This window comes from Hydractinia symbiolongicarpus, chromosome 5, assembly GCF_029227915.1.
Source record: "Hydractinia symbiolongicarpus strain clone_291-10 chromosome 5, HSymV2.1, whole genome shotgun sequence".
Classification (NCBI taxonomy): Eukaryota; Metazoa; Cnidaria; class Hydrozoa; order Anthoathecata; family Hydractiniidae; genus Hydractinia; species Hydractinia symbiolongicarpus.
In genome coordinates, this window is record NC_079879.1 from 21,721,811 (window position 1) to 21,742,086 (window position 20,276).

At 38.4% G+C, this 20,276-nt stretch overlaps 2 protein-coding genes across 2 annotated transcripts; both read left to right on the forward strand.

Moving 5' to 3' along the window:
• The first annotated feature begins 179 nt into the window (after positions 1 to 179).
• On the forward strand, positions 180 to 1,763 carry LOC130645341 (calcium and integrin-binding family member 2-like). The gene has a single exon (XM_057451310.1). The coding sequence runs from the start codon at positions 228 to 230 to the stop codon at positions 780 to 782; it is 555 nt and encodes a 184-aa protein (XP_057307293.1). The 5' UTR covers positions 180 to 227; the 3' UTR covers positions 783 to 1,763.
• A 309-nt stretch (positions 1,764 to 2,072) lies between these two features.
• LOC130645334 (coiled-coil domain-containing protein 181-like) lies at positions 2,073 to 5,724 on the forward strand. The gene is made up of 4 exons (XM_057451300.1): positions 2,073 to 3,197; positions 3,390 to 3,628; positions 4,108 to 4,269; positions 4,446 to 5,724. Exons 1-4 carry the CDS (start codon positions 2,118 to 2,120, stop codon positions 4,510 to 4,512), a joined length of 1,548 nt encoding a protein of 515 aa, XP_057307283.1. The 5' UTR covers positions 2,073 to 2,117; the 3' UTR covers positions 4,513 to 5,724.
• The last annotated feature ends 14,552 nt before the right edge of the window (positions 5,725 to 20,276 follow it).

Consider the following 20,276-nt stretch of genomic DNA (forward strand, 5'->3'; position numbering starts at 1 on the left):
ATCATGTAATGCATGCTGCAGTGGTTATTAGCAAAGGCCTTAACCTTAGCTATGGGTCATTGAGGGAAATTGGGTAGGCTATGTCAATGTATACCTAATGTATACATTCATAACATTTGACCCGGTTACTATCTTGTATAACTATATGTATATACTACTACTAATAATAATTTATTGTACATTTTTTACACCTATATATTTTTATAGAATACATTATATTTATTGAAATGGGTGGAAACCAATCAGCGTTTGATGAAGAAGAACTGCAAGAATACCAGGAGTTAACATACTTTACACAAAAAGAGATCTTACATTGTCATAAGAGATTTGCACAACTTGATCCCAATGCTGTAACTAGGGATAAAAATGCCAAGCTGCCCCAAAGAGTTCTCTTGCAGTTACCTGAGCTGCAAGTGAATCCTTTTCGAGATCGTATATGCAAGGTGTTTTCTTCAAGTCGTGACGGTGATATGACTTTTGAGGATTTCCTAGATATGATGTCTGTTTTTTCAGAAAATGCTCCCAAAAGTGTTAAAGTTGAATATGCCTTCCGTATATATGACTTCAATGAAGATGATTATATTTGTGACAGCGATTTAAAAAGGGTGATTAACAGATTATGTGGTGATCAAAAGCTTTCGGCAGAAAATACAAAATCGATTATCAAGAAGATCATGATGGAAGCAGATTTGGATGATGACAATAGACTTTCATTCGCAGAGTTTGAGCATGTCATATCAAAAGCCCCAGACTTTGTCAATTCGTTTAGAATACGCATTTAAGTTTATATACTTGGCATGTGAAAGCTGGGAAGGGGGTGGTTTTTATAATGCAATTATAAGTCGATTTTTTGTTTAAGTGTTTGCACAGTTATCTGCACCTTAGGTTGACTCTATTATTTCTCTGGCAAAAATTTTCTAAAAAATCTATTTTTTCAGGTTTTCCAAGAATTGTTTTATTTGAGGTACAAAATTTCTGTTGAATCCTTTTTTTTGTTTTAATAAATTACAGTTGCTTCTTTTTATGTATTCTTTAAAAACCTTAGTCCTTGAAATTTTAGATTTATAAAAAAATGTGCTTTGAAGTAATGAAAAAAATTGCTTTGATATCCTCTAGAATTCTTTATTTTTAAAGAGCAATTCGTGTTGCAAATTTTAGCATCTGTCGGCTTTAAAAAAAACATACTTTTTACGTCAAATTTGGCCTTAAGGTTATTCTAAAAGCGTTACAACAAAATCAACATGTACACCTAGCTGTTTTGGGGAAGGCTAATAAAGTGTAATCATCTTTGACTACTTGATTTTATTGTACAGTGCGTTTGTGCCTTACCTATCAATAAAGATCTCTATTTTTTTATTATATTTAAATCTACGGTGTTATTGCATCACCAACACCAATTTTTGTAAATTGCCCATACTAAATTTTTTTGGTCACAAAAATTAATCCGTTTCTTGCATAAATTAAAAACAGTAAACAGAGTTTCTGACACTGTGTCACAGATAATCATCTTTCCTTGGTTTTTGTTATACTAAAAATTTTAGAAATTTATATAACAATTGTAATATTCCTCAATATATATATTTGTTGTTACTGCCAAATTAATACTTATTTTGGGCGTTGCAGAAGAAAATATTGTTTTGTGTTTTTTGGTATTAATTCATTTGTTTATATTTGTTAGTGCGATAGAATATATTTATAATTTGTATCTGTAAAGTGTTTAATATTAAATATGTTAGTTTTTAAAATTGTTAAATGTCCACTGGCCTTTTTTGCATCTATTTCATTGCATTTAGAAATAACTTTTAGAGGAAGATTTTAGCGGGTCCAATGCTCTCACCAATAATTTTTTTCGATTTCAGTTCTGTAACAATATGTGTGTTGCTCTGACAACCCAAGTCTAAAATAAGATCAGGAGTTTTTTCAATGAAATATGAATAGTACTAAAGTAGTATTTAAAAGAATATTTTATTCTTAAATGCTTTAGGAAAGTCTGTATTCGTTAGAATTCAGGCTTTGAAAAAAATGTTCAGTTTAGTTTTGGTATATGTTATCAACGGTCCCTACTTTACCAGAATTACCTATTGACTTTTTTTATTTTAGGGAGTTTATATAAAAAAATGGGTGACAGTACTTCGGACGAATTATCACGCGAGCTTACTGGTATAAGCATGACATCTAAAAGCAGTGCCCGATCTACCACAAGTAAATCGAGCGGTGATTATTCTGATGAATTTGATAGTGATGATGATGAGAAAGATAAAAGCATGCACCAAACTTCAACATCCAAGTTGTCATCGAGTGACGATACAGATGAAACCACTCGAGAAAACACTATGGTTTCTGATGTGGAGTCATCAAAAATTGTCGACGACGATGAGAAACCGTCAATTAATAACATGGATACAACGCAATCGGACAGGGATACATCTAAAGAAAACACATCCGTGCCAGATAGGAAAACAGAAGAAGAAGCCATTCTCTCTCGCGAAAGCACTGTCCACTCTGAAAAAAAAGTTGCGGAATCCACCGAAGACGAAAGTGCTGATTTATCAGGGAAATACACTACAGAGAGTGATGATAGAAATGACGAGGATACAACACCTGCTGCAACGAGAGAGACTACATCGGTATCCGAAACAAAATCTTCGGAAGACACAACTAGCAGTGATGAAAATGATAAAAACAACAGCAGTACTTATGAGGACGATTTTGATGATGATGATGACGGTCACCAAGGTGACGAGGCTGATGATAACGGTCCCCAAGGTGATGACGGTGATAATGACGAAGGAGGTCAGAAAGAAGGGCAAGATGATGACAAAAAGGATGCTAAGAAATTAGAAAAAGAAAACAGTGTGCTCATAGAAAAAGATGGGAAATTTGAATTAGTTGATCCAGACGAAGTTAAAGCGGAGTATTACGATATGTTAGGTTTACCTGTGTCTGATAAGAAGCAACCGAGTAAAAAAGGGAGTAGTACCGGAAAAAATGCGAAGAAGTCACCGAACAGACCTAGTCGTGTCAGCACAAGTAATGCTGCTTATTTGCATGTTCAATCAGAGTATGGCATGAGTGAACAACAGAAAGAAATGAAGAAGAAAAGAATCTCTATTGTTCATATGCGCAAGCAAGAAGAAAAAGAAAGGTTAAGACAAGAGGAAGAAGAAAAAAGGATTGCCGCTGAAAAATCTTTTAGGGTAAAATTTTTAATATCATTCTTTTACAATTTTGGTTAACTACAATGTTATAACGACAAAATCCCATTTTGTTAACGGAACACGGGTAGAATAAGTCACGTTATTTTTTTTTGAAAATCTCTGATGGCTTTTTGTTTAAGCTATACTGTTTTACTGCATGACATTTAAATTATTAACGCTACTTACGTCTAGAAATGGATATCTGAAAAATCCGAGCTAGCAAAAGAGCATCAAAAGCTGAAGAAGGCAGCAGAAGACGATAATCAAAGCGCTGAAAAAAAGAAAGCGGCCGAGAAGGCTTTCGCGCAGTGGCTGGAAGATAAAGATGCTCGCATGAAAAACGAAAAGAAAATGGAGAAACTACGATTGCAAGACGAAGCTCAGTCGTATGTTGTGCGCGATCGAAAGATGTGCGAAAAAGCATTTAAAGAGTTGAGTTTGCGTGCTATTTCTTAGGCCTGGCTCACACTTGCAGCATACGCATGGAAAATTTGATTTAAAAGATTGCACTCAACAATTGAATTTTAAAACAATATTGTAGTTACAAAAATTTCTGTGCGTGCGTGTTTACTTTGCAAGTGTGAACTAGGCTTTTTGGAATTGTTGGATTTTCGAAGAGGCGCATCATCAGGGCGTGATGACAGGGTTTCTCTCTTTCATTTTTCATCCACACGATTTTTCAAAGCCCACACACGTGATTTCTGCGTTTTGATTTTGTGTCCTAAAGTTCCAGATTGAAAATTACAATTTCTGACCTAATCGTGAAAGTTAACGCCCTGATGCATTTTATGTGGTTTGGTCACTTGTTAAATTCTGAATTCCTATGCAAGGGTTTAACGGGATATCCAACGGAAATATATTTCCGTGTTGTAAAAAGGGATGTGGAACGTAATGTCTCATTTCTGTGTAGGTGGTTGCGAAAGAAGAAAATCGAGAGAGAAATGAAAGCAGCTTACGTTCGACCTGCGCGAAGAAAGTCGGCTGCACCCAGAAAAAAGAAGTATACCGAATATGAAACTCCAGATGAAGAAAAGAAAAAGGATAAAAGAAGAGCTAAGTCTTCGACTGTGAGGTATATTTTTCCTTGTGGAGTTTCGGTAAATTGCTGGGAAGGCCTTAGTAACCGGTCACGTTTCTGTAGGAAACATGAACTTATGTAGCTAAAACTCCTGAACATAAAAATTTCAATGATTTTACAGAAAGTTGTTTTTTTAAAAAACTTTAGGTGGTTTTCTTTGGACTTTTTAGATATTCTGAACAAAACGGTTATCGACATCCATCGTCAATAGATGATTTTGTAGCTCGAAAATGGTAGTACGTATATCTAACGAGTCACCTTGTTAGTTCGACGAGAGGAGGCGAATGGGAACAAAAGCAGAACGACGCAACAACGATTTTAAAAATCTTAAGAAATACCCCTTTTTCCTCCTTCTTAAAAATTACTCAAATTCTCTTTGCGTTTTTGGCAATGGATTGAATTTGTAACTCAGCCACGAATTAAAATTCAGAGGAGGCTTGGATCTTCCTTGTTAAGTTTCTTAGTAAATTTCTGGACAGAATATATATGGATGTAGAAATTCCTAGCTGATTGGACGATCTCAAAACATTTATTGAATACATTTTTTCGTAGCAACGATCTTTGTGATGATTCGGTTATTCTAACTTAACAAGGTGAAATGTTCATGCATATATATATATATATATTTTAATCCAAATATCGTATATTTTTTATTTTATTTTGATCAAACTTAATATAAATAATATTTTCAGCATACGTCAGCATTTTTAACACGTAAGAGGTTAAAATGTATTTTTTTGAAATAGCTTGTTATTGACTGTACTATTTTTTTCGAACTGTTTTGATTTTTTAACACTTGTTTTAATACAACCCAATTGCGTGTGAAGCTTGTGCAGCAATGATGTTGTGGGTTTTTAATGTTTTATTTATTGTGATTTTATGTATATAGAATATATAGAATTGATATTTGTATATAATTTTGTTTATGCCATTTTAAGAATAACCCTTAACTATCAAAATATATCACAAACAAAATATGGGGAGTTCATTGTCAAATAACCAATTTACAACATTTCAAGCCGCAGTGAGCAAAGAAAAAAAGAAAAAAACTAAAAAAAGGGGGAGTTTGAAGACAGTAAAAACTTCCGAGGCGCTAATTAGATTGATTTCAGTTTGCGTACAAACATAACTGAGCAAGTAAACACGCGGTTTTAATCTTTTCAACAAGCAATGACTGAGCATCAAAAATCTGTGCTGTTTATAAAAAAAAGCTTTTCTTAACTTTTCCTAACACACTTAGACCCCAGTCCCCTAGGATTTTTTGAGGCGTTAGACAACTAACAAACAGTAATATCACACCAGGGGTTGTTTTACCCTGTATTAAGTGTCCGTTTTACATTTATTCACTTTTCTTAAGGCTTTAATTTTATAAAAATTAATATATGAAGGATTTTATTTTCTTAATTTGTTACAACTTTTTATTTATGTTGAAAAATAAACGATAAACGATTTTTTTTTCTGTTTTTACATACCGTAATTCCTCTTTTTAGCCCCCGGCAGGCTTATCAAATTCTGGAGGTTTTAGACGGGGGGGGGGGGCTTAATAGAAGGGGGCTAAATAAAGGGAGGGGGCTAAAAAGAGGAATTACGGTAATTGTTTGGTTGTGTTGTGAAAAACAAACCAAAGTTTGTTGCTCATTAACTTGATGTCTTGCGGTTTTGAGATATTTCTGTTTGTTACAAAGATGGAATAGCTGTCGGTCCGATTGCAGCTACATTTATACGTTTGAAAAATGCTTGGCAATGCATATTTATACGTTTGAAAGTGCTTGACAGTGCGTATTTATACGTTTGAAAAATGCTTGACAGTGCGTATTTATACGTTTGAAAAATGCTTGACAGTGCGTATTTATACGTTTGAAAGTGCTTGACAGTGCGTATTTATACGTTTGAAAGTGCTTGACAGTGTGTATTTATACGTTTGAAAAATGCTTGACAGTGCGTATTTATACGTTTGAAAAATGCTTGACAGTGCGTATTTATACGTTTGAAAAATGCTTGGGAGTGCGTATTTATACGTTTGAAAAATGCTTGGGAGTGCGTGGAGAATCTGTAGTGGAAATGGTCAGAAAGCGTGGCGTTTTAGTTTCCCTATAAATTCATGAATGCTGGAAAACAAAACGTAAATTTTAATTAATAACAAAAATACGGCAATCTTGATGGAATTGATAAATAGTTTCTTAAAATTTTTAACTTAGTTTAAGAAAAGTCACCAGTCAACTCAAGTCAGATAGCCTGAACGGGTCTAAAATTTTCACAGATTCAAAGAAAAGTCAAAATTTAATCAGGTTTCTGGATGTTTTTAATATATATGAGAAAAATGAGATTAGTGGCAAGTTCATCGTATCTGCAGTATTTTAAACAAAACTAACTAAAATTCACCTTAATTCATCCACTGGTAGCAGTTGTTATTACAACGTCCATTAAAGAGTTGTCAACATCATCTGACAATTCTTCTGCAATCCATTACTACATCATTTAAATAAAACGAAAATTCTTTAAAGACATCGCTTGCATTAATATCAACTTTTTCGTGCTCACCTTTTTCTACTTCTTTAAAGAAACAATGAATATTTATAGCTATAACCCACTGGTAAAGTATGCCCCTAATCATGGGCGTTATCTCGAGAGACTCAAGGGCTCGGACCTTACCAAGCAGGATATCGTTGTTGATGCCAAAGGCTCGTCATTTAAAGTAAAATTCCCAGATATCTTCGTGGACTATGTTTTCCACAGTAATCCTCCGGTCAATACCTGGCAAAACCACCCCTTCGGCCTCTGGTCGACACAATTGAATTTTGCGGTATTTTGTGCTACATCGGCATGCGGCATTTCAATGCAGCACTTTAATTCTCCATTACCCCTTGTTCGCGCTGTTTATCGATTCCATGTCTATTTCCAAATTCGAAAAATATTAGAGGATCTTGAGGTATCGTTGCCTGGCTCTTCCCGCTTCAAGATATTGAATAACCCATTCAATAATCAATAGCTCCAGCAATTAGCACGTGAATTTGGTGTATCTTCAAATGAGCAAGAATGGAAAAATGAGAGTATTTTCAGTTCGTGGCAAGCCAAACGTAAAGATTTTCCTGGTGCGGGACCTAGTTATTTCGACGAGGGATCATGGAGCAAATGGGTAATCGAGAAATCGATCGGCTTAACCCGTATTGGCAGTGAAAGGTTATCGCAAAGCGTAAAGTTTTACGCGTATTTGATTCTGGAGAGCCAAGCCAACGCCCGCTCTAATATAATCGGCAGTGAGGGCTCCACGATTGATGCCCAACGACTATACTTGACGACATTCGAACAATTGGTGATTAGACCTACGTCGCTGGGTAGGGATATCAGTGAATTCAAGAATGTACTTAGATATGCGAGATCCAAGGTAGACTTACATGATCCCCTCAGATATGAACCTGAGGATCGGAAATGTGCAAGGATTTAACAACAAGATCCTGATCAGTCAGGACCATTTCAAAATTGGTATCAATCTTAATATTAACGCTCCGCATACTGTTACCATACCAAGGAAGCAGGTACATGATATACCCCTCCCTCCACCATCCTCCGAGGAAGCTGCTGTTCACAAGGATGCCAAAGCCACGCTGGTTATGGTAGATGTAGGACTTATTCTCGCTTTCATCTGGATGAAGAAATAGGTCTAATGTGTTTTTTCAACATACTAGACTCTCAGTGCGATTTACTCTTACTCCCCCTGTTACTTACATACGCAACAACAATACCCACGGCTCCCACAATCGCTAAATAGAGGTGCTTCGCTACATATTCGACAACTCTTGCGGCAACTCTGAAAAAGAACGACACCACGCTGCCAATGATCCCTGGTAATGCGGCCCCAGCCTTGCCTGCTAGATACTTCAGGAATTTACCCAGTCTCTCCAGCTGCTTTTGTACGAAACCTTTGGTACCACCACTTCCTCCCGCACCAGCTGCAGCCCCACTACCTCCCGTGAGTGCTAGGACCAGGGTGAATATCATTAAGCCAACAGCTCATACGATGCTTGCTATAGTTATCCCTTGCTCTTTGAAGACAATGCTTAGCTTTCTCGTAGAGAGATGTCATCTCCAGCGATCTTCATGAGGGTCTCCTTAATCGTCTTCAGCTGATTATGGATTCTAGAGAGACCATGTTCTTCTATTGCCGCCTTTCGATCATCCTTTAGCTTTTCACGATCTTCCTTGGCCTTATCGAGGTCCTCATCCCAAATATTTTGTTGCTCCTCTGATACGTCGGACCCAGCCTTCTTCGCCTCAAGCCTCTTGATCTTGTCATCTGCCTTGGAAAGCTCGCCATCGTAGTAGATCATCTTACTTTTCACGTTATTCAAGTCGTCCTGGAGCGTTCTAACATAGAAATGAAGCTTTCTTCTTTCGCGTTCATCAAAAGCTTCGGTAAAGGAAGTATCCTCCATAAGGCTCTTCGTGTCATCGAGCACGTTCTCGAGTAGCGGCAACATTTCGATGTCATCAGCCTTTTCATTGACATTATCCAATTCGTTAGCTAGTTGCTGAGCCATTGCTTTGCCTTTGTTTGGTGTTGTGGCATTTGTAAACCCTATGGCCCACAAGTGCTTTACGCCAAACACCGTCCGTAGCACGCCAACAGTTTTAAATGTACCATCCTTATTTGTAAGCGCTATATCCTTGTCTATACCTTTGTAGATGAGCTGATTACCTTGTAGTTTGAACCTGTCGTAATGCTTAGCGTTAGGCTGCTGCTCCAGCCCCTCACTTAGGTGTTTGTAAAGCGAGTGATAACCGACTGATAGCCTTGTGGTAGAGCGTTCGCTTTCAGTGCGGGAGGTCTTGGGTTCAAACTCCGGCCGAGTCATGCCAGAGACTATAAAAGTGTGAATCCATCCTTTCTGCTTAGCGCTCAGCATGAGAATAAGATTGATATCTTAGGCGGTTCTCTAGTTGAGCGATTGCTGTGCTTCCACGACTTTCGTAGCTCAAATGGGAGCTTTAAATGCGCTAGGACCCCCTTCGCAGGACCCTCGTTGATAGCAGTACCAATAGGAACTGAAGAGGCCATCCTGGGTAAATAATACCCTTTCCTTTGACCACCTCCCACCTATGATCCTCTAGGCTATCGCCTGTGGTTGCACTACTAGTCCCAGGGGGCTCTTCTGTTGTGGAGCTGGGGAGGTTGTCAGGCCTACTAAACTCCTCAGACTCCTCTTGGATATCTTCCTCTGGCGTAAAGTCATCTTCATATCCCGGATTATCTGTCATTTATTTCACTCCCATAACGCTACTAATAAATGTACGGAACTATCTTAGATCCGCATAAGGAATTGAAAATCATGTATGGGATGAAAGGCAAAAGGCAAGAGAGTAAAGGTATATCACGTGCCATCCACAATCAATCAAAATGAAGAACTCTACGTGGACATACCCAACCTTGGGGAGAACGACGTGATTTTCCCCGGCTCAGTCAAACTCCTCTTTGACTTGGAGCTTACGGGTACCAATACCAAGCGTGCAATTGTAAGCAGTATAGGCAAGGCCCTGGTACGGGGCTTAAGGGTTACGTTGAATGGTAATGAAATACAAAACATACAAGATTACAACGTGTTCGCGACGTATAGGGATTTGTGACTGCCAAAATTTGATAGGGACAATAACTGAATTCTAGAAGGCATCAATCCAAACGATGGGACCATTCGGAGTTTACAGGTCAAAGCCAGCGACCATGTTGGTAATAACGAAGAAAAGGCGATCGTTGAGGTCTACGGCAGCACATGTTGTATTCCTATCGGCAAGATGTTCGAGTTGACGAGGGATCTCCCCTTCTACCAGGCTGAAATCCATGATCGATTACCTTTTGTCTTGCATTTTGCGAGATACGATCAGGTCATCAAAGATGCTGGGGTAGCGGTATCTGGAAGCACTGCGGCCAAGGCGACCGATGCTGCCTACAAAATCAACAATATCTCGCTAGAATTCGACAAGGTGACAAAAAAAGACCTCGCAAGTGCTATGATGTCGCGATACAGTCGTCTCGCCCTACCCTATGAGCGTTTACTCCGCAGCAAGGTTGTGACTATGAAGAAAAGTGACACCTCCTATAATCTACAATTGGATAACCCTGGTCAAGGCATATGCTGGTAACAACGAAAAATTTTACAATCCTGGCATATCGTTGGTCAGTGTCACTATCGAAGGAGAGCCCAATCAACTCTTTTCCCACGCCATGTTGCCAAAGGACCACCTAGAGCAAGTAGCAGGGCTCTTCGGATCCCATGACTCGATCGTGACCATCAGTCAATTCTTTACGGAAAGATACGCTTTGTGGATCGACTTCCGAAGCAGTCTGTACCAGACCCTACACGGTAGCGAAAGGCCTCTGGAAAGATTGTCTGACGGCATAACCCTGCATATGACGAAAAAAGCGGACGGCAATGAAGATATTAGGTGCTACGTGTACTTACTCCAAGATGCACAATTGAATATCCTCGGCGGTAGGTTTCATTCAGTAGAATATTAAAAGCATAATTTGTTTTTGTAGGTCTTGGATCTATACAAAATAAATGGCAAGCATAGCAGTACTCGCAGGTGGAGCAATAATTAATGCCCTCGCGTTTTCAGGAAGTAACTTCTTATTCAGCAAACTCTCAGGCCACGGTGAAGAAGAGCACAAAAGACACGATAAAGCGATTGAACAACTCCAAGCCGCTCAGGCGCAGTGGGTGCGGGATCGTCAAGCGAAGATCGATTGGTACAATAGACGACGGGAGGAACAAAGGCAAGCTGGGGAGAGTCTCAAGGAGCTAGACAAGGGAATGCGGGAGTATTTCATTGCAACCATAGAGAAGGCCCCAAAGCTCTCAGATTTTTACACACCTAGCAAAGGCCAAAAAGACGGTGAATTTGCTTTTATAGTGGGATCATTGGCCTTGTTCGGCCTTGCGGCTTACAAATGGGCATAGATATATGTTTTTGGACATCTAATAAAAGATGTCGAAAACAAAAGCACATATCATTACCGGGGAGGAAGCTGAAAAGCTAAGTCAAATCTACTATTCTCCAGAAAATCTCTGGACTGGACGGAAAGCGATCAAACTGCTCGCTGAAAACTCTGGCCTCTTAAAAAAGAGAGTTGCACTGGCTGAGTCACGATAAATTATATGGAAGTTAACAATTGAAGTGGTCACGAAAGCATCTAATCTTCTAATGCCGGATCACCCAGGTCGTATAAGTCGTCTCTGGTAAGGTCAATAAGCCGGAAGTGGCACATATAGCGCTCTATATGTCCTTTCTCTTCAAACCGATTAAAGGCATGCATGCCATTTGCATTATCAATAACAACGATTTCTTCCGAATCAGGAAATTGAACACTGATCCATCTCCTTTTCTTTAAAATACCACGCCTTTGAACGCGTGCGCAATAGTATGGAAGATGGTGGTACTTTTCATCTTCCGGTGTAGTATGTTTACGAAAAATCATAATAACATTATCCTTGCATGGATTATACGCATGTGGTACATATCTTTGACGGATTCCTACAATTTCCAATGTTTGGAGATCAAGCTGGTGTTCTCTCTCATGAAGATCCTCCTGAAGGTTTGCTATAGTTAAGTCCCTATCCTTCAGGTCATCGCTGAGTATTGCAAGAGCTTGATGATGCTCTTTGATGGTTTCTTGTAATTTTTCAATGCCTTTCGCCGCAAGCCATCTCATAATTTCAAAAGCCCTTGGTTTTCTTAATTGTACACAAATCTCAAGAGCACCGTCCAAAGTGAGGATTTTTAGTTTCCTCTGGCCCGGCATGGTATGCCGGGTCCTGAGCATTTAGCTCCATACGCGTCTTCTCCGCTATATTAAGCGCTCTACAGGATGTTCTTATATCCACAATACCCAAGAACTTTCCAAGATCTGCACGTTTAAAAAGAGGCTGATTTTGCACATCGAATAGAGTTTCGATGGCCCCAGCGGGCAAAGGGTTTAAATTCAACAAGACAAGACATTTTATTATTTACATTACTCCAACCGGGGTCACAAGGAGTAGGACGGTTATGAAAAAATACTTGGTATTCCTATGTATTCTTTCTCTCTCCAGAACATCACGAAGCTCCTCCTGGAGGGCCTCTAATTGAGATTCGATATAAGAGATGCGATCAGGCTCTTCATGACAAGCTTTCAACTGATTTTCTAAAGTTCTGACGTATGACATGTTTATTTATTCCAATATACTCCAATTTCTAGGGTGCTCGAGTCGAATATACAAACACACGTGCTTAGACTTTTTGAGTTGATTTTTAATGGTGTCCCAATCATCTATAAGGTTGGTTTCTTCATCAATCAGCTTCATATCAGATCGTTCACTAGGGTACCACATAAATAGTTGCTTTTTCTGTCGGCGGAGGTTCTTCGGTAAAGCGGTATAACTCTGAGTTAACAACCATAAGCTGTGCTTTCAATGTCTCCCGCTGATAGCTAACTCGAGCAAGGGTTGCCTTTTTTTGTCGAGAGATTCATCAGAGATGACGTCGTCAATTATAAAGAGCGTGTCTTTACCTGCCAGAAGGTTTGAAAATTTGCTTATCCAATAGAACAGCTGGTCACCTGGCACATAGTCATCCTTCCAAAGCGATGCTCTATCAAGGTAAGTGGTGTTCCACCTGAGAGTAGGACACAAAATTATGATGTTTTGGAAATGGTGTCAGTATTCATGCTCCAAAAGATCGAGAAATCTTTGCGTTTTTCCACAAGAAGTAGGGCCTGTAAAGATAGCTGTATGGGGTTCTTTAACAAAATTCATGTTTGTTAATAACAAATATGAACCTGTGGGCGCCTATTCTGTGATAAAGCGGTTACCCTTTGATATACACAAATTTTTCGCTGGATTATTATTCTATTTTGGAGGCATCATGGAACGCTTATACCATCCTTGTTTTATTGCGTAATCGTCAAATAAGATCGCACCAGTCATATATCCAGCGAGTTTAAGCACATCCTCCAGATCCATTTTCGCGCCTGGTCGAGAAACACCCAATGCTTTTTTAGCACCCAGCGCTAGTAGGATAGTATATGATACTAATCATCATCACTCCCAACAGCTTCCTGGTACCCGGGATACGTTTTCGCCCGGTCTTGTTTAAATAATCGAGCATATGCTGAGGAATTTGATTGTCAGCGATCTCTCTAACTACAAATAACGGGGAAATTTCACTGAATTTTTTGTACAACTCAGTAGGCACTTCAATGTCAACTTGGGCAAACCCGAAGAGCGATTCATCAAGAATATCTCGCACCAGATCATCTAATTCTTCAGCAGGGTCTGCCCTTTTTATCAACTTCTCCTTACCACAAGGAAAATCTTGTAGCAGAGTGCTTGGATAGAGCATGTTCGCATCATAGCCCAGTATAGTCTTGCACTTTTTCGGTTCGTTATAAATATGCGATCTGATACCCGTCACATTACTCTCATGGTACCTACAAAATACGATAGCTGGGCCACCTACCATGCCTGTTTGGAGGAGTGCATAGGCCTCGTTCTTTGTACATATTGTACAAGCGTTTTGAACCTGTTTACAATCCTCGCATCGGGCTTTGGTGCAACGAGCCTCACATTTATGCTTACAGGGATCACCCGGGGCATAAAGCTTTATATCTGGGTTCAACTGCAGAGACTTGTTCAGAACGTACGCATTGACACACCCGGGATGCTAACAGCATCTTTCAAAATGTCAATTTCATCCTCGTAGTATGTATTGCGGGTTTTGTCGACGGCCTCGATAAATGGTATTACGTCCGCCATATTGTATTCGGCTAACCAATCCAGCATCGTGACGCATTCTCTTTTAAAAAACTCATTTCTAAACGTCTGGTAATTTTCGGGTGATAGGGTGTTTTTACTACTGAGAGTGCTATAAAACGCCTCATGATCGACTGGGCCTCGATGTTTCAACTTTTCGTAGCATGTTAGCCACTCGTATGGAAACACGAGCTTCTCGAGATTGCAATCCAGCGATTTGCACCATCTTTCATAATTCAAGCCTGGTGCGAGAAATTATTAATATCGATAAATTTGAACCTCGAGGTGATTAGAAACATGTAATCATTATCCTTTTTCGCTACTTTGATATTATCATCATCTGCAATTCGTTCTACAAAATATCTCTTTATCATGTTGATATCGTACTTGCCACTGTTAAAGCCTATCACTGTCACTTGATTTATCCATTCGTACCAAGCATTTTGAGTTTGTTCCGGGAGCATATCGAAATCATCCGGCTTGGAATATATCTTTTCAACTTCTTTAACAATCCGTATCTGTCTCTGCTCTATTTGCTCGACGAATTTTTGCACAAGCACCTTTGGGTCTTCATTCATGATGAAGGTAGGATGTTCTTGTAGGCTATCGTGGATGGCTACGCTGATGGGTATATGCTCTGATATATATGTTAGATAAGACGCTTGCTGCTGGTTCAATGGTGCAAGGAGAGCCTCGAAATCAAAGACAATGAAGTGGGGATATGGTCGAAATGTTTTCTTGAATACCCTCTTAACCTTGGGAGAATTTTCACACTCCCATGCAGTGACAAGATTGTAGCCGAGTTTCCGAATGTGATCCTCTTTGAATTTGGTGAAATTAAAATTATTTTTATCCACGTTGGTTTTATTAGGCTGACATGGGCATCCATGCCATTTGCAGCCGTGGTATTCGTATACTGTTTTTGTCTGAGGATCAAACCCATCAATTTTGTATAGAGCCTTACTGCCGTCGCGTATCACACGTTCTCCCCCATGCCCACAAAGAGCATGATGTATATGCCTACCTGTTTGCTTTGACATGGCTTCAATCCATTGGCATGCCGCGTAACTGAAACACTTATCGGGATAAAATACCTTTTCAGAGCTACTCTGCATGCGCTCAATCCTATCACCTTTGCAAATTATCTTGGTCTTGATACCTTCGCATTCATTCTGTTTATGCCGTGTGAGGTTCTCCGATCTGTTGAATCTTTGTGTACAAACCTCGCTTTCCCAATGCTGCGTTATGAGCTCCATTTTCTTGATATAAAAACAGTGACCACCTAACATACCAATGTTGATCGTATCAAAGTCTATTTTGTATTGGCCTTGTCCAAATACGAGACGCCATGAGGCCTTATTGTTGTTATCTTTTGGTGCAAATACCCTTATGTTAATCTTGAATCGTTTGGCAATACCCTACAAATCCACTAGCCTCGTGGCACGTACCTCTTCCCTCTTTAATTTCATAGTATTCACGAGCTAATTTTAGGGCCGTTTTTGTGAGGAACTCTGTCCCTCTCCCTTACAGCTAAGCATCTCCAAAAGCATAGATTGTCCGTTCTAGCATCTTCGCCGTCCATGGCATAGATACATCTTTTTCCGCGCAACCAATCAGGTAGGGGTCCACATCCAAGTAGTGGTTCCCTCGTAGAAATTATTTTGATCTGAACGTGCTTGAATATTATTTTACCTTCATATGCACCTGGTGCTTCAATAGTTCTATCTGGTGGTAAGTAGGCTTTCGTCCAAAATTCGGCATCTTCCAGATCCAGGCGCTTCATCTCGCATTCATCCATAAAAGCCTCGATTTCAGCCATGCTTGATATTGACTTGCTCTTTGTCTTGTGGTAATTGGCCACATCGCCACCGCCTCTGTAAATCTCACAGCTAAAGCTGTATATTACCTTCACGCGCATATCCACGTGTGATGTTATTTTTCGCATAATGGTATCTGTCAATGGCTGGTTAAGGTTTTTGTTGAACCGCCATGTCTTGACGCGGTTCCCCTCTTCTATCACTTCCGCGTCATCATTAAAAATGTTCTGAATATCCTCGATTACCTCTGAGTTCGTGGCCTGCTTCGATTCTTTCCCGATCATGTGTTTGAGGTCCCCAATTCCTTGATATTCATCTTCGATGGTGACCCGTTGGATCTCATCGTGGAGAGTTGGTGTTCCTGAAAATTGATCCCTGACTTTGTTATAATAGTGACTAACGGTATCCCGAACGCTCCTTAGTTGCTTAGCGAGAGCTTCACGAGTTGCCGCTACTGGTGCCGACACGGTATTATATAGTTTACTTATTGCATTTTTGAACCAACTCATGCTTTATTATATACAGATTTTCTTTTCAACCAGAAAATTTTGTTTGGTCAGGGATTGAATATTTTGGGAATTTTCCTTACTCATATTTTGTATGATTTAGTGTATGACGTCATATGTTGTTTATGTCATTTAATATTATTTTGTGTTGCTTATTGGCATTTATATTCTGTATTATTATGATTTCACGTATGCTTGATGACGTCATATGATTTTGTTTTTTTTACTTGTTTTTGGGATGAGGTGGTGGTGGAAATGGTGAAAGCGGGGTTTTTGGGGGTAAAGGTGTAGGAGGAAATAAACGTACTTTTTCAATGATATAACCAATCGAAATACCTTTTTCGGTTTTGCTCATCCCTGTAAGCGTTCTTGAGCAGTCACTCGATACAATTTGTGCTAAATCTTGGGCTGTTTATGTTCATTATCCTATACTCGAAATCAAATTTAAGCTCCCCGCAACAGGGGCACATTTTACCATTACCATATTTTTTCCGACGTTCTTCGAGGGCGGCAGCTTGTCTAGCCTCGAGGCACCAGATGCAGGATTTTTTCCTCTGCCCATCATCCTTAAGTCCGAATTTATCCATGGATAAAAAAAAATTGTCTACATGGCAGGCATTTGGAGCGTTCCATTCTTCTCTTTACACCTCCAGTGTAGACTTCAAATAGCATGGACCTTCGAGTAAGGGAATTTCCTATTATTCAAAATTATAGCATTATTATTATGTTTTTGCGGATATGACGTCATATATTATTATTTGTTAAAATTAGCATATGATTACGTTTTATTTTTTTTTGTTTTTGGGTGGAGGTGGTGGTGGAAATGGTGTAAGCGGGGTTTTTGGGGGTAAAGGTGTAGGAGGAATAAAAAACTGTATATGCTCACTCCTTACTACTACTCCTTTTTGTTATTTCCACATTGCAAAGGATAGTATTTTAATATTCAACGACTGTCAAACGCATTTTTGGTTGTTAAATATTTTTTTAGGAGGTCAATTTGTCAAAAATAGGCCCGTTTTAACCATGTTTTTCTTTTTAGTTTTTAATAGGTTTAGATTTTCTACAGAGCTTACGTGCTATATTTATGGAATCATTGACGGTTTTTTTGTCGTGCACCATATATTTTCACATGTGAAGTCGTTCTACTGTAAGAAAACCCCCTGTTTTTTGATTTTTTTTTCTAAAATGGTAGCAAAACATGTCGTTAAATTCTACGCGACGTGGAAATATAGGCCATGTGTTTCACTTTTGCTAGTTATAAAGCTTATTAAAAACCACTAATGTGCATCTAATTGAAGTCTATTTATAATCCTAGATTGTAGATACATCTTACTCGTGTTATTAACCACAAAATTTGCCAAGGTTATCACGGATGTCAATAGCGTCATGGCTGTCACCGGCGTCATGGCTGTCACCGGCGTTTGTACTGGCGTTTTGCTTCCTTAAAAAATTATAATTGCATGAAGAGATCAGATTTAACCACATAAGTAACTAATTAAAAAAGAATTGCAAGTTTGCAAATCGTTAGCAAAACGGAGCGACAAAGATAAATCCACAAACAATACGAAGTAAAAACGTATTATTTCCTGCTTATGGACCCTAACATCACCACCACGGGCATTTTTAATTTACCAAAACGAATTCTGGGGACGACGTTTTTTAAACACATCTTAAAAAAGATGGAAAGTGAATTTGATTTAATAGCACGAGAAAAAAGTCGTACACACGAAATAGCAAATGTGATATATAATTATCGACTTGTTTTCGATTGGTAAGTCTCGTGTAATTTTAAGGACGGGCAAACCCATGAAATTATCCAGGGGTTACTGTCTAGTTTTTAATAATTTCTTTCCTCGAAATTAAAACCGACGAATAGCCAATTCAGAAAAATTCGGATAAATATGGTGCACTCTCTGTAAGTAAGAGTGTGACTTGCTTAGCCAAAAACAACTAATGAAGGCTGGAATCCTATAATACAACAGATACAAGCCTTATTCATGTTTTTTAAAATACGAAACATAAATAAATTTTTAGGTTCGACCTGACTTTAAAGGAAATTTAAAGCCTGGTCTCTATTTTATATGTTAATTTCCTGTTAATTTCTAAACTAACTTTTCTATTTTATTTAATATTTTATGAGTTGGCTGCTAAAGATATCGTTTCTCAAAATCCCATTCATATACACATATCTTCTGTTATAGTAGCTAGGTGAACATATACTTTTCACTTTGTGGTAAAGCTTTTTCATAGGCGAAACAAGAAAATTTCAAGAACTGCAAGCTTCAAACAAATTGAATCTGTAAGTGTTGCTAAAAACTCTGAGCTCTTACCAATTAAAATTCTTTTACTCAGTCAAAAATGTGCAGGGAAAATAAGATAAAACATGTGCTCATTAAAAAAATTGATGCTCAATTAAAAATTGTATTTCGTTGCCTAATTAAACAGTCCATTACGAGTTTTTCCCTGAAGGTAGTAGTGGTAGTCGTTACAAGTTCGTACGTATGTTCGTTTATAAGTATATAAAAATATACACATACATCAGCTAGTATATTAAGGATCTTAAACCATATGAAGACGTTTAGAAGACTGACTGGAGCTTGCAGTAGAGTAGAGAGTTATTTTTCCTTATTGTTTAAAAGAAAGTACTTCGTTTTCATATTTCGATCAGGAAACTTTTCCTATTTAGAAATATTTTTTTTAACCAGTAACTAGAAGTTATACATAGTAAAAACAAATTTGCTGCTAAGGGGCCAGCAACAACAAAAACTTTTGTCATGTTTTAAATCTTTCCGCGAACGCCAGACTTTCTATCCTTCACAATTTAAAATGGCGGAAGATTAATTGAAATCCCGTTAAATGACAAGATGGCTCCAAGCTACAAAATGACGTAATTATTTGCCCTCCCGACTTTTCAAGTGGATCTTGTTTTGTTTTGTTTTTTGTTTGTTTTCAAATGAGCAGTGTAAAACAAGTGCAAAAGAAGTAGTTTTTATATTTTTGACAGAAACACTGTTTTTAAAATACGTACTTTTTTTGTTCTACCATAATCACAACAAACTCAGTTTGAATGAAATATGAACTTGCAAGAAAACAAGACTGTCTCTGTTGAGTGGCGCCTATTTTTTGAGTAATTTTAGTCAATTTTAGTCACAGTAACTATAGCCAGTTTATCAATCGTTCAAACATGTTGTACCGGTTTTATTTAACTAACTAGTCATTAGCCCGTGGAAAAATCCACGGGTTCGCCCGTCGCAGCTAAGCTACCATTTTGCGTGACAGACAGACGAACGGACGGACAGACGTATACGGGCATTATAATATAGATTGACTTAATTATTTAATTGACTTAACACTTAATCTTGAAAGGTAAAAACATTGTGTGTGATAATTTTTTCTGTAAATTTTTAATGGCCAACAACGCAATTTCATTGAATAATATATTTTGAGTTTTTTTAACTCATCATCAGATTAATGACCATAGGCGGCAGCAGTACTTGTGGAATGCCAAAGTTTGACCCAGAATTGCACAAAGAGAACACATACGATGCCTTTGTTGACTACGTGGACGAATTTCCATATGAATATAATGCTATAGCTAAGGCCCTCCAAGTACTTTAGAGCCAGACGCCAAAAGGGAGTGGATACAGCAAAATAAAGAAAACAATTTCTAGGGACGATTTGCACCACGCAACTTACAGAAGGACTATGAGGAGGAGGTCGCCCCGGACAGAAGAGACACAATAACATTCGATGAGGTTGTTGACTGTTCTAGTAATCACTATAAACCAACAAAAAATACGACGTTGTCAGATTTTGAGTTCCACAAATTAGCTCAAAACATAGAAGAGTCTTTTTATTTGTTTGTCAACGGGTAAAGTACGAGGGAAGCCTGTGTA

What these genes read in the sequence shown, in the direction of transcription:
- LOC130645341 (XM_057451310.1), top strand. Translation starts at nt 228, where the DNA reads ATGGGTGGAAACCAATCAGCGTTTGATGAAGAAGAACTGCAAGAATAC.
- LOC130645334 (XM_057451300.1), top strand. Translation starts at nt 2,118, where the DNA reads ATGGGTGACAGTACTTCGGACGAATTATCACGCGAGCTTACTGGTATA. An exon ending in CCGCTGAAAAATCTTTTAGG is followed by an intron (nt 3,198 to 3,389) that starts GTAAAATTTTTA and finishes ACTTACGTCTAG; the next exon opens with AAATGGATATCTGAAAAATC. An exon ending in GCTAAGTCTTCGACTGTGAG is followed by an intron (nt 4,270 to 4,445) that starts GTATATTTTTCC and finishes TGGACTTTTTAG; the next exon opens with ATATTCTGAACAAAACGGTT.